General features: G+C 41.1%; 2 protein-coding genes across 3 annotated transcripts in view; both read left to right on the forward strand.

Annotated features, from left to right (window-relative positions):
- Positions 1–14911, forward strand: part of ubr5 (ubiquitin protein ligase E3 component n-recognin 5) — a gene marked incomplete at its 5' end in the record, with an annotated part of 38480 nt that extends 23569 nt beyond the window's left edge. Inside the window, 24 exons of the mRNA XM_079227753.1 lie at positions 638–761; positions 1023–1134; positions 1258–1389; positions 2383–2640; positions 2750–3012; positions 4010–4221; positions 4897–5130; positions 5454–5527; positions 5640–5812; positions 6366–6479; positions 6881–7098; positions 7335–7455; positions 10025–10370; positions 10570–10657; positions 10753–10897; positions 11113–11243; positions 11375–11435; positions 11629–11807; positions 11960–12044; positions 12138–12293; positions 12732–12845; positions 12976–13120; positions 13270–13355; positions 14149–14911. Coding sequence (XP_079083879.1) covers positions 638–761; positions 1023–1134; positions 1258–1389; positions 2383–2640; positions 2750–3012; positions 4010–4221; positions 4897–5130; positions 5454–5527; positions 5640–5812; positions 6366–6479; positions 6881–7098; positions 7335–7455; positions 10025–10370; positions 10570–10657; positions 10753–10897; positions 11113–11243; positions 11375–11435; positions 11629–11807; positions 11960–12044; positions 12138–12293; positions 12732–12845; positions 12976–13120; positions 13270–13355; positions 14149–14361 — 3784 coding nt within the window. The 3' untranslated portion in view covers positions 14362–14911. The remainder of the gene's footprint in view (positions 1–637; positions 762–1022; positions 1135–1257; positions 1390–2382; positions 2641–2749; positions 3013–4009; positions 4222–4896; positions 5131–5453; positions 5528–5639; positions 5813–6365; positions 6480–6880; positions 7099–7334; positions 7456–10024; positions 10371–10569; positions 10658–10752; positions 10898–11112; positions 11244–11374; positions 11436–11628; positions 11808–11959; positions 12045–12137; positions 12294–12731; positions 12846–12975; positions 13121–13269; positions 13356–14148) is intronic.
- An 897-nt stretch (positions 14912–15808) lies between these two features.
- Positions 15809–26211, forward strand: LOC306744353 (protein LYRIC-like). 2 transcript variants are annotated; one of them, XM_079226974.1, is made up of 14 exons: positions 15809–16377; positions 16609–16724; positions 17338–17419; positions 19082–19255; positions 19624–19671; positions 19872–20000; positions 20270–20347; positions 20459–20527; positions 20621–20766; positions 22360–22476; positions 22828–22935; positions 23096–23222; positions 24366–24446; positions 25089–26211. In XM_079226974.1, the coding sequence occupies exons 1-13, from the start codon at positions 16038–16040 to the stop codon at positions 24425–24427; spliced, it is 1596 nt and encodes a 531-aa protein (XP_079083100.1). In that variant the 5' UTR covers positions 15809–16037; the 3' UTR covers positions 24428–24446; positions 25089–26211. The 2 variants fall into 2 exon arrangements, with proteins under 2 accessions (XP_079083100.1, XP_079083099.1); XM_079226973.1 differs by having other exon boundaries at positions 24366–26211.
- The last annotated feature ends 1232 nt before the right edge of the window (positions 26212–27443 follow it).

A 27443-nucleotide genomic window follows, 5' to 3' on the forward strand; every position in this document is an offset into this window, starting at 1 on the left:
TTTTAAAATGGTTATTTCCAGGCCTGGAAAGGTCCTTGGAAAAAAATAAAATCCCAAAAGTTTTGGAAAAGTCATGGAAATGTATTATATTCATGTGTTCATGTCGTTCATTTACGCTGAGTTTGAAATAATGAATATGCTTTTAAAAGAAAGACGCTCAAAATATAAGCAGGCATCTATATAAATGTTTATTCTTTTAATCAAACTATTGTCTCATTCATTTGTGTAATTTATGGTTTACTGTATGCTTTTGAATTCTCATTGTTAGTTTAAATACTTTCTCACTTTTTCATGTTTACACCGAGGTTGCACAAAATGTTTGGTCATGGAAATTTGGTTTAAAGTCATTTAAAAGTCATGGAAATCCATTGGTCAAAATGTGTATGAACCCTGTTGTAGTGCCCTTGTTTTCCCATCTTTATTGTCACTGTGTTGTGGATGATTTAAAATGTGCAAGGTCAATTAGTCGGGTAAAAGCCCCCATGTGAAGATGGAGACACGTGTGAAATCATTGAGTCATTCACTAGATTTTCACTTTGAGTAAGGAAACCAAAAGCAACAGAAGATGCTTGATTTTTAGTCTTTTTGTATTTACAAGCTGTAATGACTTCTGGTATTGTGCTTCATTTCCCCCCAGCTCCAGTCAGACAGCTGCCTCTTATATCATCAGGAACCCCCAGCCTCGGCGCAGCAGCCAGTCTCAGCCCGTCAGAGGAAGAGACGAGGAGCAGGATGACATTGTGTCAGCAGATGTGGAAGAGGTGGGGAGCCTCATTATAAAGTCATTAAGGTCTTAATGAACTTTGCATGCAAGTGAAAACATGTTTATTGGTGACTAGTTTCCAAGAAAGTATGATGCCACCTAGAGCCCTAGAGAGTTGTTATTTACAACGCATGATTTCACTGAGTTTTGGATGAATCTTTTTAATTCACTTCCTATTACTGTATATTTTTAGGTGAGAATGAGCTCTGTCTTGCCTCAAAGTTTTCCCTCTTAGGATCTGTTTTGTTTGTCTTTTTAGGTTGAAGTTGTAGAAGGAGTAGCCGGTGAGGAAGACCATCATGACGACCAAGAGGAACAGGGAGAGGAAAATGCAGAGGCAGAAGGGCAGCATGATGAGCATGACGAAGATGGTGAGACACACCCTACTTTTTTCAATGGAATTAATGACACAGATCATAATGTTTTGTGAACTTGAATTTGGAAGCACCCAACAGCGAGTAAAGCATCTGTTTGTCATCGCCTCTGCTTTTCAGGAAGCGACATGGAGCTAGATCTTCTGGCAGCGGCTGAAACGGAGAGCGACAGTGAAAGTAACCACAGCAACCAGGATAACGCCAGCGGCCGCAGGAGTGTCGTCACAGCAGCCACAGCTGGCTCCGAAGCAGGTTGGTCAACGGCTGCTTTTAATCTTTCAGTTTAGATTTCATTTTAGATTTTCTTCACAACGGCATCCTCCCTTCACAAAACTGTTTAATTTTTAATTTTCTGGTGGAAATGCGGTCACCATTCTTATCGACCTCCTTAAACTGAAATCTTTGCGAGGCTCCAACTGCTTACTAAATATAAATTGCATTTCTGTCTTGCTGCACTGTGGTGTATTTTCCGTGAATTTCAGACTAATGCAGTCCTCACAAAATCATTGGTGCCTAACGGTCAGCATTTTGAAATTGTGGGGATTTATGTTTGGAGAGCTAATGATACAGCAGATAAATGGTTCCTGGCTGAATACCCCATGTATTTCATTCGCAGGCAGTAGGGTGTCCTTGGCATTTCCTATTTTTGGTAGGAGCTCCTCTTTACTTCAATGCATATACAGATGTCAGGGCAAGAGTGAATTTGCAAAGTGCATACAGTTTCCTGCTGAGAGTTCCTTCAGTTCGTCACTTTCTCACATTCCACCGTTACGTGTCTGTCATTTTTAACCAAAACTCATCACAAGTGTTGTCCTTTTCACCGAAGTAACTCACTAATCAAGCTTTCCCAAATGGCGTGGTGTTTTTCTTCTCCTTGGTCATCTAAAATGTATTTCTTACTAATGATAGTGTTGTTTAGAATGTTAAGTACATTTGAGACAATGCTGTTCTTTCTCCCTAAGGAAATTTCCAATTTTTGTAAAGGAATATAAACAAAATCCAGAAAATTAAGTACTGTTATTTAGCACAAGGTGATCAACAGAGTGCAGCTGTTCTGACTTCAGTGTTGTCACCATCATATTAGTGTTTGGCCTTGTAGTGGTGTGATTCACTAACCCGCACTCCTGCCTGGATAAGTCTGATGTGACAGCAATAAGACAGGGAGGTGAGATGATCACAAAAGCCATTAAACTGGTCTCCTTTTATTTTCTTTATCCCATATCCTCTTCCTCCTCCTCCCTGTAGGCGCCAGCAGTGTCCCTGCCTTCTTTTCAGAGGATGACTCCCAGTCCAATGACTCCAGTGACTCGGACAGCAGCAGCAGTCAGAGCGACGACGTAGACCAGGAGACGTTCCTGTTGGATGAGCCGCTGGAAAGGACAACTAGCACCTCCCATGCCAACAGTGCAGCCCAGGCTCCTCGCTCCATGCAGTGGGCTGTTAGAAACACCCCCAGCCAGAGGGCCGCTGGCAGCGCTCCCTCCAGCTCCTCAACACCTGCCGGTCAGTGGAGCTGTGGGCTTTTATTGTGAAATGTCCGTTTGTGGTTCCGGATGTCACAAAAGTGCTGCGTCTTGATCGTCTCTGTAATGATCTTTTGTCTCTTTCACAGCGAGCTCTACAGGCCTGATATACATCGACCCAACCAACCTGCGTCGCTCCAGTGCCATTAGCTCCAGTGCGGCTGCAGCGGCTCTGGAGGCCAGCAACTCCAGTAGCTATCTGACATCTGCCAGCAGCCTGGCCCGGGCTTACAGCATCGTCATAAGGCAGATCTCAGACCTGATGAGTCTGATTCCCAAGTACAACCATTTAGTCTACTCTCAGTACCCCGCTGCTGTAAAGCTCACCTACCAGGATGCTGTCAACCTGCAGGTAAGATCACTGCCATCGCGTGGTGAACTAAATAATCGCACTACCCTGTCAAGGCACCAAGATTTTTGGAAATAATTACTGAACAAACATTCCACAAGTTTAGAATGAATACATGATATAGTGGTATGAGGACATTGGCTATCATTTGATTTATTTTTTGATTGTTGTTTAAAACCTCTGCCCAAATTCTGCATCCTGAGGTTAATGATATCTGTGTATTATCTTATATGCAGGGCTGTACTGAACATTGTTTATTTTACATTTTAATCTTCTGAGGTTTTTGAATCTGCAAAGGTTTTGCCATCAGCAGAAAATGTAAATCCTCCCACAAAATCCTCAATTATAACTAATTCATTGGATTACATGTGTTAGTCTTTTTCATGAAATCAACTTCAATGAATATAACTCGTCAGTGTGAATGTGGCAAGCTGGAGAGCACTTGTGTGCTCTCCAGCTTGCCACATTCACACTGCAGTGATTTTTTATTTTATTTTTTTTTTATTTTATTTTTTATTTTTTTATTTTTTAGAAGGGTTGAACAACTAATTTAAATTTGAAGCAGAATATTTTGTTAGATATGATTATTTCCAAAATACACAATTGTATCTAACTTCTTTTCAAAACATTTGGAAGTTTGGACACACTGTGCGTGCGTGCGTTCCAAACATTTCCAATAACACCAGAAATCATATTAAGTTCTGGGTTAATGTTAGTGCTTTTTTTTTTTTTTTGGGGTGCACACTTGAAGAAACACCAACTGGTCTGAAAAGACTGAAAAACACAACAAAAAGAAGCTAATGCCAAAAGTATTGTAATATTTAATTGCAACAAAATATAATTTCAGGGGATCCCTGCTAATTCCCATCTGTTAAATACGTAATCACATTTTTTATTTTTATCCCTCATATTTGGCTCAATATGATCATATTTTCAATTTAAAAAATTGTATCCGTCTAAGTTGAATAAAAGTGAAATGTTTTTCCTTTGTTGGGACCAGAACTATGTTGAAGAAAAGTTGATTCCCACCTGGAACTGGATGGTGTCGATCATGGACTCCACCGAGGCTCAGTTGAGATACGGCTCTGCTCTGTCGTCCGCTGGAGACCCGGGTCACCCCAGTCACCCGCTCCACGCATCTCAGCACTCAGCTCGCAGAGAGCGCATGACGGCCCGGGAGGAGGCCAGCCTCCGCACCCTTGAGGGACGCAGGTAAAGAAATTATAATTATGGAATCTTTTCTTAATCACCAAACCGTTATCAACTGATCAGACTAATACATGGGACAACATCTTGACACACCCAAATTCTGACAAGTGACTGAGGCAACCACAGAAAAGAATCAGGAGCGCCATAAAACTTAGTCCATGTCTAAATTCCAGTCCAACTGTGCTTGCGCTTAATAGTTTGGTCACTTTGTATTTTTTTTATTGAACTCCAGATTTGTAGCGTTCTCGCTGCAGGGTTCTTACGATCATGGAAAACCTGGAAAAGTCATGGAATTTTAAAATGGTTATTTCCAGGCCTGGAAAAGTCCTTGAAAAAATTAAATCCCAAAAGTTTTTTGGAAAAGTCATGGAAATGTGTTATATTCATGTGTTCATGACGTTCATTTACGCTGAGTTTGAAATAATTAATGTGCTTTTAAAAGAAAGACGCTCAAAATATAAGCAGGCATCTATATAAATGTTTATTCTTTTAATCAAACTATTGTCTCATTCATTTGTCATTTAAGGTTTACTGTATGCTTTGTATTCTCATTGTTAGTTTAAATACTACATCTTCTCATTTTTTCATGTTTACACCGAGATTTCACAAAATGTTTGTTCATGGAAATCATTGGTCAGAATGTGTATGAACCTTGTTATTGGTTTTGTGTTCTTTCAGGAGAGCAGCGACCCTGTTGACGGCTCGCCAGGGCATGATGTCGGCGCGGGGCGACTTCCTGAACTACGCCTTATCGCTGATGCGCTCCCACAATGATGAGCACTCCGATGTGCTCCCTGTGCTGGACGTGTGCTCGCTGAAACACGTGGCCTACGTTTTCCAAGCACTTATCTACTGGATTAAGGCCATGAACCAGCAGACTACACTGGACACCCCACAGATGGACAGAAAGAGGTAATTGAAGAAAATCAGTTAAAAAGCTGTCTTTTTTAAAAAAAACTAGAGTTTACTTTAGCAGCTGTGTTTGGTTGCCACACAAGAAGAAAAGTCCCATGGCTTATGTTTTTGCAGCGGGTTTAATTTTCATAGGACCCACTAGACAATTATCTTCCATATAATTGCATATGATGGCCACCGGAGCAAAACCCTGTTTTCACACAATTTTGTCTATTGTCTTGCTTGACGAAGCAAATGGCAAGAACACTGGTAATTAGGCCATTTGATTAACAATGGGTTATTACATTAAAAACACTTCTTTGTGTGTTTGTAATCCACAGGAATCGAGAGATTCTGGAACTGGGTTTGGACAATGATGATTCTGAACATGAGAATGACGAGGACACCAATCAGAGTAAGCCAGATAACTCATCTGATAATGTATCAAAATGACAGTTCGAAGCTGTTTTTGACGTTCATGACTCATTGACTGTGTGCTGACAGATTTTGTTTGTGCTTCACCTCAGGTTCAACTCTGCAGGACAAGGATGAGGACCCAGTCCCAGCTGAAACGGGGCAGAACCACCCCTTCTTCCGCCGCTCTGACTCCATGACCTTCCTGGGCTGCATCCCACCCAACCCCTTCGACGTTCCCCTGGCTGAGGCCATCCCACTGGCAGACCAGCCTCACCTCCTGCAGGTCAGGATTGCGGTTCAGTCTCTTTGTTTGAAGATGAAAGGGTTAAAGATGCACAGTGCACAAACCTCCTTTAACACCAGCATGTCATCCGGGGACCACAATGGCCGACGTGCACGTCTAAATCCCCTAACAACGCTGGCAAGAGAAATGGATATCTGTGAAAATTATACAACGGGCAGACTTTGCGTTTTTATCCATCTTGTACATTGTGTTCATTCATACTACACGTCTTAATCAGACCTTGTGCTCAGCCATAACTGACTTTTATGCATGCAATGTACAAATCAAATGACTCTCCAGGACGTAGCTGCTCACAGTGAACGTAAGCACGGAACGCCGGCCAGTTTTGTTCAGTCACAACTTTATTAGTTTAAATGATAGCTTTAACAGTGTTTTTAAAAAAAAAAAGTTCTGCAGCCAAGTTCAGTGGTTGTTGGGCTGAGGCAGTGGATACTTACTGCATGACAAATTAATTAGCTAGATTGACACAATAGCTGTATAATGGCCCAATGCAGTCTTTGGCTTCCAGTTAATTTTGCTTCCTCCCCAACAGCCTAATGCCAGGAAGGAGGATCTGTTCGGTCGTCCCTCTCAGGGCTTGTACTCTTCCTCGTACATGGCAACCAAAGGCCTGGCTGAGGCGAGCATGGACAGGAACTGCCTGGAGGTAAACATGGGCTCCTCTCTACCCTCCCCCTCTCAGGTATACCACCCTCTTCACTGGACAAACACGCTAACACCTGTGTTCTAATATCCACGCATATCAAACAATAGAAAGGTTTTATATAACTAGGCTTTTTAATAGGACTCTGAAAAAATACTATCCAGGATTTATTATTTTCTCGTTATTTCCAGTGGCGTTTGAGAGCATTGGAAATAATGGACAGCAAGAAATAATGGATATTTTGGGTTGTTCTTTTTGCTGACACTGAAATTGAAGTGTGGATATTGGAGCACAGCCTGTGGTCTGTGTCCCATTTTCATATTTCCATTCTTTCATCATCGCACTGTCAACGTAGAAGACGTATGTTCACGTTACTAAAGATCGACTGAACCCCACTGGAACAGATCCTGCCCACAAAGATGTCTTACTCGGCCAACCTGAAGAATGTTATGAGTATGGAAACTGGCCAGCGGAGCACTGAGAACCAGTCGCTAGCAGAGCAGGAGCTGGAGGCCTCAAAACCAGGCCCTTCACCTCATGACCTTGCCGCCCAGTTGAAGAGCAGCCTTCTTGCTGAGATTGGCCTCACTGAAAGTGATGGACCCCCTCTGCCATCATTCAGGTACCAAACACACTAATCCTTGCTTTGTGACGTCGATTTAGGTCAAGTGACATTTAATATTTCCCCTCAGAAATAAGCTTGTTAGCTAGGCTTAGCCTGTTTTTACTCTTCTTTTTTTTTTTTAACAGGAGCGAGCCCTGAAGAAAATCTTAAATTGTTAAATATACTATAGTTTGTTTTAAATTATATTAAAATGCAAATACAGCATCACAATGTGTGCTCCTTTGTCTGTCCAGACCTCACTGTAGTTTCATGGGGATGATGATCTCACATGACATGCTGCTTGGCCGCTGGCGTCTGTCACTGGAGCTGTTTGGTCGCGTCTTCATGGAGGATGTCGGAGCCGAGCCTGGATCGGTACATTTTTATATATTTTTATTTACAGGTTATTTATAGGAATTATCTCAACACTACCCCATCTTTTATACTTGTATATCTGTTTTTCATTTTAAGTTAAAAAAAAAAAATAGATTCTTCATTACATATTCAGACATGAAAATCCCTCACCTTTCGGCGAAATTCGGCGTTTTGAAACCAAAATAGGTAACCTACGTGAATCGTGTAGATCCGAAGAGTTTTTGTTTTTGGGAGAGAGGGGCGTCAACTGTCCGCCGTTTCTGAGATTGGAGTGGGACACGGAAAAAAACTGAGGTCGTGATCATCTTAGCAATAGAAGATCTTTGACGTGTCGAGTCTTGGCCAATCAGCGTTAAGATGTCTACAGCGGCTTCATTTCCCTCCCACCAGTTTTTTTTTTTTTTTTAATGGCAAGCTAGTCAGTTTGCTAACACGTTAGCTAACGTTGTTGGGAGAGACAGCAAATGAGATTACTGGCAGCGGAGAGTCCGTGGCAGCGTGCGACATCAGACAGAGAGCGGCGAGTCAGCGGCACTGTTAGTTCTACCTACCGACACCTCACTACATATAAGTTCTACCTACCGACACCTCACTACATATAAGTTCTACCTACCGACACCTCACTACATATAAGGAGAGGACAATGGCGATTTGATCCAACTTCTATTTTAATAAAAAAAACGAAATGAGTTTCCTCTGTAGGGTGGCCGGGCTACTGTTTATATTTAAGGGTTTAAGATCTACGTGTAGGAAAAAGTGTATCCTCCAGTTAATTATAATCTATATAGTTATGTGGTTATAATCGTGTCACACAGAGAGAGGTGTGCATGTTCAGGTTTACCTGGTGGAAACATTATTCAGTGTTCTAGACTAACAGTGACGTCTCGTCTCCTCAAAGTAAAGTGGTACAACAGTATGACATAATATGGTCAAATAAAAAGGCTGGTACATTATACATATTATGGCATACAAGTGTAATATTATGAAGTGAAATGTAGTAGTAGCAAAACAATATTCAGTATATTATAGCAGTATTGCATATTGTAACTATTAAGTCTACAAAATACATATATATACACACACACACTACCGTTCAAAAGTTTAGGGTCACTTAGAAATGTCCTTATTTTTCAAAGAAAAGCACTGTTTTTTTCAATGAAGATAACATTAAATTAATCAGAAATACACTATACATTGTTAATGTGGTAAATGACTATTCTAGGTGGAAACGTCTGGTGTTTAATGAAATATCTACATAGGTGTATAGAGGCCCATTTCCAGCAACTATCACTCTGTTCTAATGGTACATTGTGTTTGCTTATTGCATAGAAGACTAATGGATGATTAGAAAACCCTTGTGCAATTATGTTAGCACAACTTAAAACAGTTATGCTGGTGAGAGAAGCTATACAACTGGCCTTTCTATGCATAGCATCACATGTGTGGGTCCATTGTACTCTCAAAATGGCCAGAAAAAGAGAACTTTCATGTGAAACTCGCCAGTCTGTTCTTGTTCTTAGAAATGAAGAATATTCCATGCGAGAAATTGCGAAGAAACTGAACATTTGTCTGGGTGACCCCAAACTTCTGTGTGTGTGTGTGTGTGTGTGTGTACACACTTGGGTATTGACAAAAGAAGAATTAAAACCCATAATGATCATAGTTTGTCAGCTTCTCGACGAGTGATGCTGTTTGGCAATGACTCGCCCGTCACTGCCCCCCTCATGAGTTTGCAGGTCTGACTGTAAATGTTAGACGCAGTGACAGGCTGGCATGAAATGGCTTGCATAATACTTAGTAAGGAGGCCATAATAATGTTTGACTCATGGCTGTAGTTAAGTTTCTCCAGCTCTCCCCAGGTTGGCAAAAAATGTATCTCAAAATGCATCAGATTGATGCTTTAAAATATGGAATATTTAATTTTTTCTTACGGGGGAGCATGCCCCCGGACCACGGAGGAGTAATGTCCTTCTCACCTTTTTCACCCCTGACCTGTTTTCATGCATGATAATCATGTGAAATGCAGCAAATGCCTAAAATGGCAGACACTCTCAGCAGGAAGCAACATGGGCATCTCAATAAAATCCTCTTTCTTTCTACTTGTGGAATGCACATCCAATATTTACCGGTTTGGCTGCGAACAATCTGTTCAAAAAGATGTAAAGAGCTGCAGACGGGCAACTCTTAGTTATTTGTTTGTAGTGTTGTCACAATAACCAAACTGGTACTCCGATACGATACCCTGCATACATATTTTGATATTGAAACAATACCACGGCAAAAAAACTAATGTATCAGAAAAGGTAATGGAATTATAGATGACAGAACATGGAACTTAATTTTTTTTTTTTCATTTTCGTGTAATAATTTGATGTCCCTATGCTTGAGTGTTTGTGATCTCTTTTACAGTTAAGTTTATATACTGTGTAGACAGACAAGACATGATATGAATGTGCTGCAACTCATGCTAGAGGCTTCCAAAACAAAAACCTTAAAAATTAATAAATTCAGATGAAGTTTCGTAAGGTCTCTCTCTCTCTCTGATTTTTGTTTTAATTATTATTTCCAGATTCTCACTGAGCTCGGCGGCTTTGAGGTAAAGGAATCCAAGTTCCGTCGGGAGATGGAGAAGCTGAGGAACCTGCAGTCCCGCGACCTCGCCCTGGAGGTCGACCGGGATCGAGACCAGCTAATACAACAGACCATGCGCCAGCTTAACACGCACTTCGGCAGGCGCTGCACAACCACACCCATGGCCGTGCATCGGGTGAAGGTCACCTTCAAAGATGAGCCGGGCGAGGGCAGCGGCGTTGCCCGCAGCTTCTACACGGCCATCGCCCTGGCCCTCCTCTCCAACGATAAGCTGCCCAATCTGGACTGTGTTCAGAGTGTCAGCAAGGGCATGCAGGCCAGCAGTACGTGTCATCACGATTACAATTCAAGTATGACAATACATGGAAACTATACTGTACTATGGAACTTTCATTGTTGCATTCAATGGTACTTTTATGATGCTTAAAGCAGTCATCACATAAGTAAACATTTTTTTTTCTTCTACATAAAAAAACACCCACTTAACTGTGAACTTGTATTTGTGTGTGTTCGTGTCTGTAGATCTAATGCAGCGCTTGAGAAACAGAGACCGGGAAAGAGAGAGGAGAAGCGGAGGGCTTCGAGCAGGATCTCGTAGAGACAGAGACAGGTAAACTCCAACTCCAATTCTTTTTTTAAATAAACAAACGAAAAACTTTTTTTTGCTGTGCGAGACCGAGAGAAACCTGTGTTTGTGTTCTGCAGAGACTCGAGGAGGCAGCTGTCCATAGACACCCGGCCTTTCAGGCCTTCGTCAGAGGGAAACCCCAGCGACGAGCCCGACCCGCTGCCTGCACACAGACAAGCCCTGGGTGAAAGGCTCTACCCACGTGTTCACGCCATGCAGCCGGTAAGAAATCTTCTGCAACAGGTCAACATTTCTTGACTTCTTGCAGATTTGCATTCATTTGGCGTCGCACATTCAAATATCATCGTCATTGAGCCACATGCATTTTCAAATGAGTGGGAACATACTTTGACTACTACTACTACACAACTAAACTGGAACAACTGAAGCCTTCCTTCACCACGCTTACACCAGCTGTGCGTTTTCTTCTTCTTCAGGCGTTTGCCAGTAAAATCACAGGCATGTTGCTGGAGCTGTCCCCTGCCCAGCTGCTGCTGCTGCTGGCTAGTGAGGATTCTCTCAGAGCCCGGGTGGAGGAGGCCATGGAGCTTCTCATTGCACATGGAAGGTAACGATCTGTTCTCTGTAGTGACAAACATTGTTTTTCTCTTTTTGCGCGTGCTCTGCGAGTAGAGTAAATTATATCATAATGAAGGTTGTATGAAGTAACTATAACCTTTGATCTTTTCTCTCCTCCAGGGAAAATGGTGCTGACAGCATATTGGACCTGGGTCTTTTAGAGACTCCAGAGAAAGCACAAGTAAACTCAACATCTCTTTTTCCACTCTGTCCTCTCCCAATGTGTAGAGTTTAATCATTTGTTTTATGTCGCAAATAATCTGTAGTTGAGCATACCAACTAATATTTCTCTCCTGTAGTCATAAAATGACATAAAGGCCTTCATCCAATACATGCTTCTAAACAGCCTCCTGCGTTTTGTGTGGTTGTAGCAGCTTGAAAACCGTAAGCGCCATGGTTCAACCCGCAGTGTGGTCGACATGGAGCTGGACGACCCAGACGACGGGGACGACAATGCGCCTCTCTTCTACCAGCCTGGCAAAAGAGGCTTCTACTCCCCTCGGCCCGGCAAGAACACAGAAGCCCGGTTGAACTGCTTCCGTAACATCGGCAGGTATGAACTGTCCGCTTTATTGGTTCAACATGAAGGGACTTTCAATCGGTATAGTTTGGTCAAAATCTTCAAACGAGATCAGAGTCGGGCACTATGAGTCGCATCTTTAACAACGTAGTACTCAATAAGTTAAATGTTGTTTTTCTCTACAGAATACTGGGGTTATGTCTGCTTCAAAATGAACTCTGTCCAATCACGTTGAACAGACATGTCATCAAAGTGCTGCTTGGGAGGAAGGTAAGAGAGGCACCCACTGTTGGACCCCGCTACCCGATGCTGGTGCTTTGCAGCAACTGAAGTTGCTAAATGTGCTTATCCTTGTTACTGCAGGTGAACTGGCATGACTTTGCATTCTTCGACCCGGTCATGTATGAGAGCCTGCGGCAGCTAATCCGCCATTCTCAGGCTGGTGAAGCAGACGCAGTATTTGCTGCTATGGATCTTGCCTTCGCCATTGACCTCTGCAAAGAGGAAGGAGCTGGACAGGTAAACGCATTACTGTCAGTGTCACCACATGTGCATTGTAACATGCTATCAAAGTGATACTTGGCCCATGCTGTATATAGTTAAAATAGCACTGCACTAAACCAGGACAAGAGGGTGCAATGATCTGAGCATGTTGCTGGAGGAAATGTTTATTTCATTTTTAGATGCTGTGCTAATTTCAGACCCATAATGCGCCAAAATCTATACACACCTTAAGGTTCAGCTGTATTCAGTGCATCCTTATACAACATATAAATATCAATAACTTATGAGGAAACTCTATTATGATTGGCCAGTTTTTCTGTTTCAGTTATACGCATTATGTGCATCAGTCTATGATTTTAAATGTACAGCTTCAGGTTCTGATTTTCTTTTTTTAACGCAGAATCTGAATACTGAAATATGTTGTTCAATAAAGTATATGTTGATGTGGTTCAGGTGGAGCTTCTGTCTGGTGGGGTCAACATGCCAGTGACTCCTCTCAACGTGTACGAGTATGTGAGGAAGTATGCTGAGCACAGAATGCTGGTGGTGGCTGAGCAGCCTCTCCATGTGAGTAAAACACTTTAACGTTTTCCCCAAACCTTTTCTCAAAGTGTCCGTTTATTGGAACACAGACCCATTTCTTTTGTCGGTCTCCAAAATGTGGATTCAAACCAGTAGTGTGTGTCTGTGTCTGAAGGCAATGAGGAAGGGTTTGCTTGATGTGCTTCCTAAAAACGCCCTGGAGGACCTGACTGCTGAGGACTTCAGGCTGCTGGTAAACGGCTGCGGAGAAGTTAACGTCCAGATGCTCATTAGCTTCACTTCCTTCAATGATGAATCTGGTAAGCTGCTGTGTCCAAATCTCCTCTTCTTTGTGCCTGCTTCTATTAATTTCCCCGTCTTATCGGTTTCCTGCATTCATTCGGAAATGAAAGTTTTACGGTTGTACGTTTTCACTTTAACAAAGTGAGACTTGCACTTCATCCAACAGGGGAAAATGCAGACAAGCTACTGCAGTTTAAACGCTGGTTTTGGTCCATAGTGGAAAAGATGAGCATGACTGAGAGGCAAGATCTGGTAAGTCTGTTCTCATCGTGATCATTATCCTTCAGAACAAAGGGACTCCCTGTGGCTTTCAGTGGTTCAATGCTTAACATTGGTAATAACTGTTTGTACATTACGCAAGACTCACAGCAGAGCCACACTGCCTGCTGATGGATGCCTCACACACAGCGTTGAGTTGGCCTTTAATACTGGCCAGAATGTGTCATTCATTTCATTATAAATGTCATTTACATCCGTTTTTGACAGCGTCTGCTCATTTGTAAATATCAACTAAAATTCGGCACTCTAGCATTGCTCCCGAAATGAATAGTCACTGAATTCTCCACAACACTGTCCTACAGATATTTCAGAATATAAAACTTGTGGTAACAAATAAAGCTGTTTTGTCCACAGAAAGATGCTAGAGGGCTTTTATTTTGAAACAAACGGGAGGTGTTGAGTTAAAAAGAAACATTAACTTTTTTGATCATGATATAGACATAGACATCTTTTTAGGGTGTGCAACGGAGCAATAGCCCGGGCTTGTACAGAGCCACACCTTTTTGTTTGAATGATCATTTTCTGTTTCCATTGAAGGGAAACATAAGTGTCATAGTTGCATCCAGTGGAGACGAGCCTTTAGTCTGTAATTTCATCGTCAGACTTTAAGTGATATGAATGAGCAAGAGTGTTTTCAATATTATAATTCTCTCTCTCATTTCCCATTTGTTTCTGACTTCTACCAGCACACAAACATTACAAAAGTTTTCAGAAAGTAACATTTATGGAAATGGCAGACGTGATTTACGATGTTGCTTGTCCTCAGGTCTACTTCTGGACCTCCAGCCCTTCCCTGCCAGCCAGCGAGGAGGGCTTCCAGCCGATGCCCTCCATCACCATCCGGCCTCCAGATGACCAGCACCTCCCCACAGCCAACACCTGCATCTCACGTCTCTACGTACCACTATATTCTTCAAAACAGATACTCAAACAGAAACTCCTGCTAGCCATTAAGACCAAGAACTTTGGTTTTGTGTAGAGGTTCGACCAGAGTTTAAAAACAAAAAAAAAGAAGTAAAAAATACAATAAAAACATGTTTACTGTTGTGTAATATTTACCTAGCTCCATTTTTGTAGATTTATTTTTTGTCTATACAATTTTATGAAATTCGACATACGCTATCTCCCCAGGCGGTAATATTTGTTTGTGTTGAGAACACAAACGGCTTATTTTTATTTCAATTTTTATTGTTTTCTTTTTTCTTTTGTGTTAATGAAGAAGAGGTATACAGTCCAGAACATTCCTGCATTGGCACTGTAAAACGTAAAGCCCACAGCCCTGCTCTATTGGCTTAAACTTTTGCTTCCCAGGAATGTGGTTTGACAGAAAGCTGTCTGCCGAAACCCAGCCAAAGATGACAGCAGTAGAAGTATTTAAAAGAAGATAAGACACACTGTGATTTATACTTTCTTTCTTTTTCCTTCCCTAGAAAAGTACTATCACTGACAGTTCACTGCTGCCTTTGTGGAAAGTCCTTTTTTTTTTCTTGTACAGGGGGAGTAGGGAATTTCAAAATAAACTTGGATGCAAATAAGTTGTCCGGCCTGTATTTTTTTTCTTCAGTGTTTAGGTTACATGTAGTAGATATCAGTGTGAGGAGGCTGCTTACCTGTGACGATGTGTTGACCACACAGCTGAAAGCGCTGTTTAATCTATACTCGACCCCATCCCTACATAGGCCATTGGTTCTGGTTACTGTATTATTTATAGGAGCATTTCCAGTTTCTTGTTTGCACTAAATTTGGTTGGATGAGGATTTTTTTGGTGTATTAGCAATATTATAATTGGAACAATGTGAAAGAAAAATCCTACAGAGTAAGGTTTTAAAAAAGAATCATTGTATGGCAGGAAATGCTGCTACAGAGTGACGAGACACTAAACGCAAGCTGGCTTTTGGTAGGTGGACTTTGGCCAATTAGCATGGGAGAAATCGTAGCCTCGCCCATTTCTGTGGCGCTGTCATGGCCCGTTTGTGATGCCTTTTTGAGTTTGTGGAAAAGTTGGATTTCGTGCGTTCAGTTAATTAGGTTGGGGACAGTCCGAATATAGTGAAGACAATCGAAACATTAATCTATTCATACTATGAATACCTTAATGAATGTCATAGGGCTATGGCACCATATCAATAACCAATAGTAAGTATCATACACGTATGTTATTCCAAATAACTACACCTGTAATTCTGCATAATCTTCATTATGTCACTTACAATATATCATACATGTTGGCTTGAAAAAATAAATAGCTACGAACATTATTTTGAATCTACTTTTTGGACAATAATCTGTTTAACGGTACTCTGTTGGGATTTACCACCCGGAAACTGCACATTACAAGGGACCATGAAGGCAACGCTTCTCCTCCAGTCACAACTGAGCCATATGAGGTGAATCTGGCTAGCTCGCGGTCACATTGTGGTGGTCAGCTAACTAACGGATGCGTATTATCTTACGATGATATCAGCTAGCTTGCTGGCTAGTTAGCTAATTTAGTTTGTCGCTGTCTAGCCAGGCCGATGTTGCTGGCGAACGAGGGGATACATGTATTTGTCATCCATCATGTCGAAGTCGTTCCGTTATTTTTAGCTAGCTCTGCATGCTAGCGCAGCTAATAGCGGCGAGCAAAGCGTGACTAATCGGTCTGTTTGACAAACAATGCAAATGGAGCAGTGGCAGGACGCGGCCTCTCAGCAGTTCAAGCTGCTTACAAATCGTCTGAATGAACTGTTGTCCAAAGGTTTGGGGTTTCTGCGCACTGAGCTCGGCGTCGATTTGGGACTGAAGCCTGAGCTTATTCCACCATGGGTGATCCTCTTAGCGGCATGCACCGGGCTGGTGCTGATGGTCGCTCTGTGGGCCTCAACCTGCCGGTCTCTCTTCAAGAAACGACTCGTTGAAAGCGTCGTGGACGACGGCATTGAAGTAAAGCGGGGTGTCGGTAAACCTGTCAAAGCCGAAGAACCGAAGAAAAAGAAGAAGAAGACGGAAAAGGCACGTAGCACAAAAAAAAAACTACACGCTTTCCTAGCTTGATAGCTGTGTCGTTAGCAAGGCTAGCTGTCAAGCTAACGCCACAGTGACAGTTGAATCATGTCATGGCCACAACCCCTAGCTATCTTCAAGCTATTGTCTAACCTGTCTATGCTAACCTTGGACGTTGTTACATATCGATTGCTTGAAAGGAATAGCCCTCTACATTTGTTATTTACATGTTCACTCCAGAAAGCCCAGCCAAACGGGAGAGCTGTTGCTGAACCACAGGAGGAAGCCATTGCGTCAGAAGAGACGGTGCCACATCACCAGCCGCCAGCACCAGAAGTCAAGGCTGAAAAGGTTGCAGAGGTAAAAGACCAGCACGACATGCTGGTGTGACCTTAAACCTCTTGATTTGTCCAGTGTGATGGATGTGCCCAGGTTGTGTTTGTATTAATAATTGCTTATAATAATCTTTATTTTGTTTGGCTCCACTTCTGTGTAAATCACACCATCACCCTGCCATGATGTAACCAGACCAGCTGGCAGTGTTGGGTGACATTTTTTAACTTGGTACAACCCTGGAAGGTGGCGCCGTTCTTTGGACGGCACACGGTGCAGCCTGATCATCTAATGCCACCCTCTGGATAAGCACCCAGTGGTGCCAAAGGTGCTGGATTCAAAAGATGTAAATATGCATACACTTAGAGATGGAAATAGTGTTCACAAAATGGACACGTAACATATTTCAAGAGTCTTGGATGTAGTTTCACTTATAAATAGACGTGGCTTGAGCTATGCTGACTTGATTGACTGCCCTTGGTTCAATCCGCATTGGGGCCGCTCGCCCAGTTGCTGTCCCTGGAGGTGAAATTTTGCTGTGAAGTATCTCCACTGTTGCTTTAAACCCGGTCGCACGATCCCAGGTGTGTTGTTTTTACTTTCTTTTCTTCTTTAAGCCCACTGTTTTCTCTACTTCTAGTTAAAGAAGTCCAAGAAGAAGGGCAAACAGCTTGTTAAGAAGACAAAGACGGGGACTGCAGATGGCAAAGAACCAGAAGAAGGTGAAATATTATATATTGCATCATGAATAGGGTCGAGGTGACGTCTGTGTACTGTATCCCCTCTTTGAGGAGGCCTGTCTTCATTCATTTTGTGTCATAGTGAGCCACTATTTTCAGTGACCAGGTCATTGCACCACATAGGGATTGAGAATCATAACCATTTATTGCCAAGTAAGTTTACACATACAAGGAATTTGTCCTGGCGGGAGATGCTTAATATTTAACAATAAACATTTAACAATAAACATAAAACATAGTGCAATAAAAAGGGAGCATGAATATTTACAGTTGGATCTTCAGAAAATTAAAATAAAGTGCACGGAATGAAGTGATTATGTGAAAGTGACAAGTGTAAAGTGGCTGAATTGTGTGTTTTTATTCAATTTATTTGAATGTGTACTTTGAAAAAAATTGAAAGATGTATACCTAATAGGGCTGCAACAAAGAATCGATAAAAATCGATTAGCAAAAGTGTTGGCAAGGAATTTCATTATCGATTCGTTGTGTCGCGCGATTATTACGGCGTCATAAAGCAGGGAAAAAAAGAAGAGCAGAGCAACTGGCCGCCAGCGTGTCTGATATTGGAGTGAGAGACTGAGAAACGCTGAGGTCGTGATCGTAGCAAAAATAGAACATCTTGGATGTGTCGAGTCTTGGCCAATCAGCGTTAAGATGTCTACAGCGGCTTCATGTCCCTCAAACTTGTTTTTAATGGAAGCTAGTCAGCTTGCTATCGCGTTAGCTAACGTGTTTGGTTGTGTATTGTCGTTAAAGTTCCGTTATGTTCCGTTACAGTTCAGTCTTGCTTGTAAAAAAACGTAACGTGGTGAAACATGCCGTCACCCCCCGGTCTGGTTCAGTTCACGCTGTCACTCGTTAACGTTAAACCGGCACACTGGCGGATCTGGCTGCAGGTTGTTTTTTTACTCAAAGTAGACTGAATCAAATCACGTAGTTGGGCTTAGCCAACAACATCATTTCGTGGTCATAAGAGGCCCAGAATGAAATAGTTTAAGGAAGAGGACTCTGTATGCAGCACAGCTTGATGCAGAACTGAGATGAAGTGGAGCTGGGCCTGGAGGTTTCGGTCAAAACAGACGTGAGAGGAGCAGTACAGCTTCTCTCTGTCCCAGTGTTTCATACATATTAATAAAGCAGGGCATGCTAAAGCAGCCTCTGCTCCAACGAGATCAATTACAGTAAAAAAAAAAAAAAAGGGGGGCTCACATTTGGCAGATGTAAAGCATGCATGTGTATGTTTTTAGTGTTGGTCCATTTTAATTTTATTTTTTTAATTAGCAGCTCAGGGATGTTCAAGGAGCAACCTGTTTGTTCTTTCTGAACATGTTTTGCACTGTCACTTCTGTTTTTGAACAAAGGGTTGGAAATTAATGCTTTTTTGCTTTTTTATCCGATTCATCGATTAATCGAAAAAAGAATCAATCGATTAATAAAATAATCGTTAGTTGCAGCCCTACTACCTAATATGTTGTGGTAAATTAAGACCTGTGTTGGTCCCTTTTTTTCCCTCAGCAAAAAAATATTCTGTGTGTATTTGAACAGTCTTCCTTTGTCCTGCCTAATCCATTTCCTCACTAATCGCATAATGAAACCGGCAGTATTTTGCAACTAATTCCGCATGCACTTGATGGTACTTTTCAGGCACATGGGAGACCAAGGTCAGCAACAAGGAGAAGCGCGAGCAACGCAAGAAGGATAAGGGTTCCAGTGATGGCTCCGCCAGTCCTGGAGGAGGGGACACGCGAGCCAGCATCGCCCCAGAGCAGCAAAAGGCCTCCGCAGCCCCCGCACCGGCCAGCCAGAAGAAGAAAAAAGGTGGCTTTTCAAAGGACGTGACTCTTGGAACCATGTATATATTAATTTAGACTGAAGTGGGTTTTTATTCTTCAATCGGAAGAGGAAATGAGTTAGCAATAGTGTTTTTTTTGTATTACTTGTATGTGTTCACACAAATCACAAACCCTCCAGACCATCTTGGGCAAACAGCTTTACTATGGTGCCTGGAGAGGGATGTTTTTGACTGTTGTTCTGTAGAGGCTGTTGTTGCGTTTGGTTGGTCTTTAAATGCATGATTTTAATTGACTCCCAGAGTGAGTTTTCCCTGGAGGTGTTTGCGCCAAGTTGTGTGCGTGCTCCCTTCATTAACCGGCTCTCGTTTAAAACAATAAATATTTTCCTTTCAGGAGACTCCGCAAAAGTGAAGTCAGAGAAGATTGAGTCTGTATGTCAAGGTAACTATCAGCAGAATACGCTTCCCCCATTGACTGGTTATCGGTTCAGAAAGACACCCCAAGAACGGATCTCATTAATGCAAAGTCTTTAACCAACCAAAAGTTCTCGATGCTTCACTAGGAACTCTCATATTCAATGTGTTGCCAGCCTGATCTTTGTTTTATTCTGCCGAAGATTCAAGTTTCTCTCTTGGTGCTAGTTGACAGCAGTGAGGTGGTAGCGGCGGCTGCTCCTGTGACTGACGTGGCTGTAAAGGCTCCTGCTCCAAAGACGGGCCCCTGGACAACCAGTAGAGAGCCAGCATCACTGTGGACCGCGGAGATCGATGGTAAACATGTTTTACCGCTGAGTAACCTAATAAACCTAGCTGTTTTAAATTATGCAAATTCTCACCTGCAGAATTTTGAATAAAACTTAACTATCTGTAGAGCAACACTGGGTTTTCATATAGTGACTAATACATGATTGATCAGAGTTGATTTCTATCATGTCAAAGGCTACGCAGTAATAGCTGTTTTTCATCAACGCACTGATGCGCTGATTTGATAGCTTAACTGTGTTAAGTATTGACATCCTACCATCTGTGGAATGTTTCAGAGTCGTGGACTGTGATTGACAGGGCCACAACGGAGAGAAATCTGGTGTCTTTACCTGGACTGGGTGTTGGTACCGCTGGTAAGTATACAATAAGAACTGGTGGTGGGTTTAACCTGGCTCATGGCAGCAGTTTCCACAGTCTCCCTTTTAAGGATGGCCGGTTGAGTCATTGGTCTTTTGTCTCTGCAGAGCCCCAGCCTGGGAGCAACCTGCCCTGGCTCAGTCAGCCCAGAGTGGAAGACGAGTGGTCTGGACACAGTAAGGACTCGGCTATTTACTGTAGATGTGACTTCCTAATTAAGGTACTCTTCACAGTTGGAGCTATTTTCTGATGGCGTTTGTGTTGCTCAGACGGTAGTTCAGTGGATCCTAGCTCTGACTGGAACGCCCCCTCTGAAGTCTGGGGCAACTATGAAGAGCCCACTCCTGAGGCCCCTCCTGCTCTGGAGCAACCCTTCCCTGAGCCCGCCACGGTGGATCTGTTGATTGGAGCGGCTGTAAGTATATCCAGGCTTAAGTCACGACTAAGCATTACTGTAGTTTCCTGGAAGTTTACAAAATACAAATAACAACCTAGTAATTGACTCCTCTGGGTGCAGTTCCCAGGGCAGCTGGTTCTCTGCCCCTGCTCATAGTCGTGACTCAACACAACATACTGCAGTAGAATAGAGTACTACACACATGGCAGACATTTTGTCAGCATGAGAAATACTGGTGTGATTGATATCATTAATAATAACTTTATTTATATAGCACCTTTTTCAAAATAAAGTTTACAAAGTGCTCTACAGAGAATCAAAGAATAGACATAACTTAAATACCAGTTAACAAAAAGGACCATACCATAAAGGAAATGAATACAACAAAACCAAACAAATAACCAAATGGAGTAAATGGAATGGAAAACAAACAAATAAATAAAATATACAAACAAAACCAGGGGAACTGCACAATAGATCATAAAGGGACGACGTCACTTAAAAGCAATTCTATAAAAATGGGTTTTAAGAACTGATTTAAAAGAAGTTATTGATTCTGTAAGCCTTATCTCCTCCGGCAGAATGATTTGAACAACACATTTGAATTGTTACGATAATGAACATAAATGTATTTATAGTGACATCTTTGCTGTTTGTCAATGTTTTTGGTACAAACACCAGATGGCGCCAGAGGTAGATTTCTAAATTCTGCACTTGATGCCTTAACTGATCGAACGCCTCATCAATCTTACGCTGCACTCCCATAACTTTGTCAGATTCATGATGAATTATAAAATGAGGCAATATAAATGGGATTCAGATTAAAATGGAATAACGTAAAATACAGCCAATCTTCCCTTGGCGATCTGGGAAATTAACTCCACATTTCCGGATCTTGTTCTATTTTTAAAGTTGTAGTCTTCAACCCCACCTGATGCAATTTATCACATTTTACACGGTTCCCTCTGGAGCCACAAAAGACTTTGTTGGCATATGCATTAGTGCTCCTCAAGGCCTGGAGACAGACTTGGATGTGTAAAATCTCTGGAGTTGTCCCTTTTTTAAGTTGCGGCCAACGATTGAGCAGCAGTGCTTATAAGGACACAGGCGTACAGGTCATTTCACTGAACATTTAGATTATTACATATTGATTTATTTTATACGTTCGTTCAAATGTAATTCATAATAATATTGGCTGACACACAGCCTTTGTTGTGTTCAGAGTTTTACTGCTTCTGCACGCCCACACTGTTAATTCATTTTACAGGTGAGACCACTTCTCACCTGGGTTAAAAGACCATTTTCATGTTGTGTTGTCAAAGCATTAAAACAGGTGCAGATATGATCATTATTAACATACACGTGGCATGTGTGTGTTGCTGTCTGCTTCAGTGTGGTGGTTGAACTGTGGCAAAGTAAGGAAGTTACTCCACACCAAGGCTTGAAGTGCTCCGTTTAACTGAAGTCTCACTTCTTCCCATTTGAGCAGCGGAGATCCTGCAGCTCTTGTTCCGAATGTTCCTCCACATGTTCAGACGTCACACTTGCTGCTCTGTTTTGCTGTTCATTTTGGTCTGTTTCCTATGTGCCTATTCCATGTGTTTCTGTCAGGACGAGGATGAAGATGAGAAGGACAAGGGAGAGACTGCCGGTGATGGAGCGGCTAAAACTAAAAAGAAGAAAAAGAAGAAGAAGAAGGCTGCTGAGGAGGGAGGAACGGCTGGCCAGGTAACTGCTAGTGAGAATAACACACAAATGCAGACTGCAGGTGGCAAATGTTGGCGTCTAACAATCAAGGAAGCCTGAATGTAGTATGATTAATCGCACATTCGATGTAGAAAGCTTTGTGACCTGTACTTTTAGATATAACCTATATAATCCCATAATAATGCATAGCTAAGTACTAATTATTACATGGGAGTCTTCTCTGGTATCAGTTTTTTCTCCGTTTGACATGCAAAAAGGATTCTTGACCCTGTTGATCAGCTGATTCACATTACGGTCTTTGACGTTTTCTGAAGTTTACATTGAGTTCACTGCACAGTTTTGGGTGTAAACTTTGCATGTGTCCCGTGAAAGGGCGAGGGGCCAGAGAAGGAGGCGGCGCCCGCAGCCTTGGTGAAGAAGCAGCCGCCCATTCAGGAGAACGCTGCTGCCGTCCAGCCCGTCAAAGCAGCTGCTGTCGAGGTCAGTGGCGCCGATATCGGTCGCCAGAGCAGATCATCTTAACCGCGTTTTCCTGATTTGTCATATTTAAAATTGATAACAATTGTTAACTTGTTCACTCATCTTTTGCTGAGGTGGTCTCCAGACTAAACAAAAAGGGAAATGTTCCCTTTCCTTGCAGGTGCGAGCGGAGCAACCAGTGAAGGACAAAATATCCCAGAAACCCCCTGTCACACAAGTGCCACAGAAGCCCACTGACGGAGAGCCCACTGCCAAGCAGAACAACCTTTCTGCTTCAACACAACAAAGTAAGTGCAATTGAACCTTAGTGAGATATTGCATATATGTATCCATGTAATGCATAAATTACTAACCAACATATTGGTTAGTCATTTTGTCCACCTCCATAAATGACTGAGGCATGAGAAATATTACTGGCAGATGCCAGGTCTTTCATTTTGAAATGCCCCAACCAGCTTTCTTTATTAGCTTTCGTCATTAGTTAAGCTTTTAAACGGGGAATGCAATAACAGACATTAGGAAATTGGGTTATTACGTTATTATACAACTTTAAATGGCTATAAACTTTCATATCTTTAAACGGTTGTCCTTTTTCTTTTATTGAAAACCTGGAATTCTGAGAATGTTTTTATGCCAGATTACATTGAGATTTACATGTCCAAGATATTTAGTAGTGTTTCCAACCATGTCCATCCACAAATCTTGTAATTCCGCCATCAAACTATCATATCTGTACTCTCCAGAATTTTTCTGTAGTAGTGTGTTATAATTCACATTTATCATGAGTTTTCTAAACAATCTGTGTCTAATATGCAAAGTAGTTCTTCAGATAAAGACCAAAAATCAGGTGTGCTATTTATCAGTGACATCCTTTGATTGGCTGGGTTTAGCAGTAACCTCTAAACAATGAGACTCTCACATTCATTTTCTGTATTTCCTTTTTGAAAAAGATGTATCTATCCATTTCCTGTAATATTCCATATTTCCACGATACCCCTACATGCACTTCATTATAAATATACATATAAATTGTCATAGGAAAACTTACAGAGAACCGTTTCTATATATTATTTTACTAACCAGTTTGTTTAATTTAAAAGGTGTCAGAGTTAATAATGCAAATAGATTCTTATCTGAACTGCACCAGAGGCAGATTTCTTTAACTTTCCTCCTGGCAGGAAACTGTGCACATTTCCTGTCCTTGCTGTGTCTGCGTCATCATTTTACTGAGCCTTCATATTATATTGGCTCTTTAGCAGAAGAATGATGAGAGTGAAAGTCAATTAAATATTTTCTCAGCAGTGAACCAAATGGATGTGTGATCCTCCTGACTTTGACACGGCCTACTCTGAATTTGAGGAAGCTTTTTAAAATGTGAAAATCACATGAGCCACACAATAAGACTAATCGCACTCTTTGTGTCTCCACAGAAAAACCTGAGAGCCAAGTGCCCAAACCAGCAAAGAAGAAGAAGGCGAGGAGAGAGACATGAGTCCCCTCTGCAGACCTCTGTATGCAAAAGACTTCATATCCCGTTTATGCAACACCTTTTGTGACAAGAACTTTGAACTAAGGTCTTCATGATGGACTTAAACCTTCCAAACCAGTCTGGAAAATGAAACCGCTTTTATACATGTCGAGTGTCAGCCGATTGAGCTTTGAAAACTGAATCTAATGTAACGCGGTGTTAATGATTTTTAAGTATGCATTTGATACTCTTGATTCTGTCTTCTAATTCCACTGAATCAAGTAACTGAAAGAGTTGTATTGTACTCATTAGATGTAGAAAATACTGACCTTGTTTAGAAGTCTTGATGTTGTGGTGGTGGCTAACGCCTGGAGTTTCCTGCATAGTCAATGAAAGTGCTTCAGGTTCACTCAACGCTGGGCCGTGTCGCTGAGTTGGCCTTTGCTTTTGCGGTCTTTTATTTTGCTCTTATGTTTCGTGAGCCGTGATGCTACAGTGAGCGCCGCTGGTCGAAAAGAGCCGAGTGATCAAATGTCCGTGTCCCGTGAACGGCTCCAACGTTTGTGCCGTATACGAGACAGAAAAGGGAATCCCGTCTGCTCTGTAATTCTGCATTCTTATGTGTGACTACACCATTTTGACTCTGTCCATCTGGTCTGTCCCTTGTCTGATGTTTGTACTGCAGTGTTTCCAGACACCCGTTCCCTTGCTGTTTTTACTATCTGTGTCCAGAGCCGTGTTGGAGCCTCTGATCGTAGACGTTCTGTTGCAGTGTCATCAGCCTCTTCATGATTTTTCCACCTGTGGTTGATTCAAAAGTCTTCAGAACCTTTTGTAAAACCAGTTTGTAAGAAAAGCTAAAGCCATATGTAAAAAGACTAAATAAAGGCCAGTTTTTCTATATTTGGGCTACTCTATATTGCAGTTTTTTTGGCGGTAACCCACTGCTGTGTAATGTTACCGGTAAATGTAACCGGATGACTATGAATAAGACGTAATTAACTCCGCTATCGGAACACAGCTTTTCATTCGCCGTCAAGTCTGCTGCCTTGGGCCTCGAGGCTTACCTTTACAAAATACATACTCTGCGTGGTCAAGTATTTTCATAATTCAGAGATAATGTATTGTCATTCCACAACACTTTGTATGTACCTCTGTCCCTTACAGAAAAAGACCACAAGCATTTTGGAAATTGGAGTCAAGTAATTCACTGTCGGGGGAAAATGTGATGAATTGTCCACGAGACAAAATGAGTGTTCCCTTTTGTTCCAGCGGGAAAATAGTCTTAAAGTCCAAATCGATTATGGTGAATGTCTGTGATTGTGCACAAAGTTTAAATGATTAAACATCAGCTACAGCAAAAACAAAAATCCATGTTTTTCACATGATCTTTGTGTCTTGAATTTGTGTAAATAAATGTCATGTTCTATTTTTTTATTCAGTCATGTTGAAAAAAATCATTAATGTCAAAGCCCCTCATATCTGTTATTAATAAATCAACAATGAACACCTAATTTATGACCTAATTTTGGCTCAAGTTAAAAGTCCCAGCTTCAAACTGTATGCAGGGTTCTTGCGGTCATGGAAAACCTGGAAGAGTCATGGAATTTTAAAATGGTTATTTCCAGGCCTGGAAAAGTCCTTGGAAAGAAATAAAATCCCAAAGGTTTTGGAAAAGTCATGGAAATGTGTTATATTCATGTGTTCATGACTTTCATTTACGCTGAGTTTGAAATAATTAATATACTTTTAAAAGAAAGACGCTCAAAATATAAGCAGGCATACATACAGGCATCTGTATAAATGTTTATTCTTTTAATCAAACTATTGTCTCATTCATTTGTGTCATTTAAGGTTTACTGTATGCTTTGTATTCTCATTGTTTGTTTAAATACTACATTTTCTCACTTTTTCATGTTTCATGAAACTCGGTCATCAGTTTAAGTCCAGAGTTCTCTGTGATCATCTGAGGAGAAAAGAAGAGAGAGACGGTGTAAGAATATACTACAATCTCTACAAATACTACTATGACTACAACTACAAAAACAACGTTTTTATGTTCTACATACTTTTTCAAGACACTGTTCTTTGAGTTTTTTTGAACATACTATACTATAGATTTTTGTTTGTGTTTTATTCAGTCAATCGTTCCAATAAAATACTATACAATATTCTGTATAATATACACAACAGAAAGACTGAAAAGGTATAGGTAGAAGCAAAAATGCTTATATATTCCTATCCTAAATCATTATCAATTAAATAAGATAATTCGAAATAAAGAAAAAATAAAATCTTCCATATACAAACATTTCATTCACACTTGTAACCCTCACATTGTTTTATAAATAATCCTTTTGAAAACCAAAAATGAGTTGACCATTCTTACATCCATTTTACAATAGAAATACATCTTCTTTTAATCCCTTTTTTAGCTTTTTGTACAGTAAACTTACAAACATCTCTCAAATCATATGTACTCGTGTATTGAAAACAACTTTTGTACACAGCTCTGTACATTGTCTGCATTATTTTATAATAAACCAAATCATTAAATTTAAAAAAATGAAACGTGATCTGAAAAACAATGGACTTGTGTGCTCATAGTAACCAGCATTATTCATGATGCGTATCGCTCGTTTTTGTAACAAAACTGTTGAATTGATAAAGGTTTTATAGGTTGACCCCCACACCTCCACACAATAAGATAAATATGGAAATAAGTGAGCAATACATTATATACAAAGCCTTAGAAGTTAGTACATCTCTACATTTATACAGTATTGCTATTGACTTGACCTTTTCAACATATTAAGACTGTTTTAAACTTTGTTGGACTTTTTTGTTAGGTTTTATTTCTACATATTACTTCTACCTTTTTATAATGTCTTTACTATATATTTTTTCAACAAAACTATACTAAAAACCTCTTTCAACATTTTTTTCAACAATATATAGTGACCTTTTTAGGACTTTTCATTGTTTTAACAATACTGTGCTTTATTTAGGACTTTTTCAACATACTTTGACTTTTTAAAGA

This window comes from Taurulus bubalis (assembly GCF_910589615.1).
Source record: "Taurulus bubalis genome assembly, chromosome: 12".
Lineage (NCBI taxonomy): Eukaryota > Metazoa > Chordata > Actinopteri > Perciformes > Cottidae > Taurulus > Taurulus bubalis.

What these genes read in the sequence shown, in the direction of transcription:
- LOC306744353 (XM_079226973.1), top strand. Translation starts at nt 16,038, where the DNA reads ATGCAAATGGAGCAGTGGCAGGACGCGGCCTCTCAGCAGTTCAAGCTG. An exon ending in ATCTGTTGATTGGAGCGGCT is followed by an intron (nt 20,767 to 22,359) that starts GTAAGTATATCC and finishes TGTTTCTGTCAG; the next exon opens with GACGAGGATGAAGATGAGAA. An exon ending in TCAAAGCAGCTGCTGTCGAG is followed by an intron (nt 22,936 to 23,095) that starts GTCAGTGGCGCC and finishes CTTTCCTTGCAG; the next exon opens with GTGCGAGCGGAGCAACCAGT.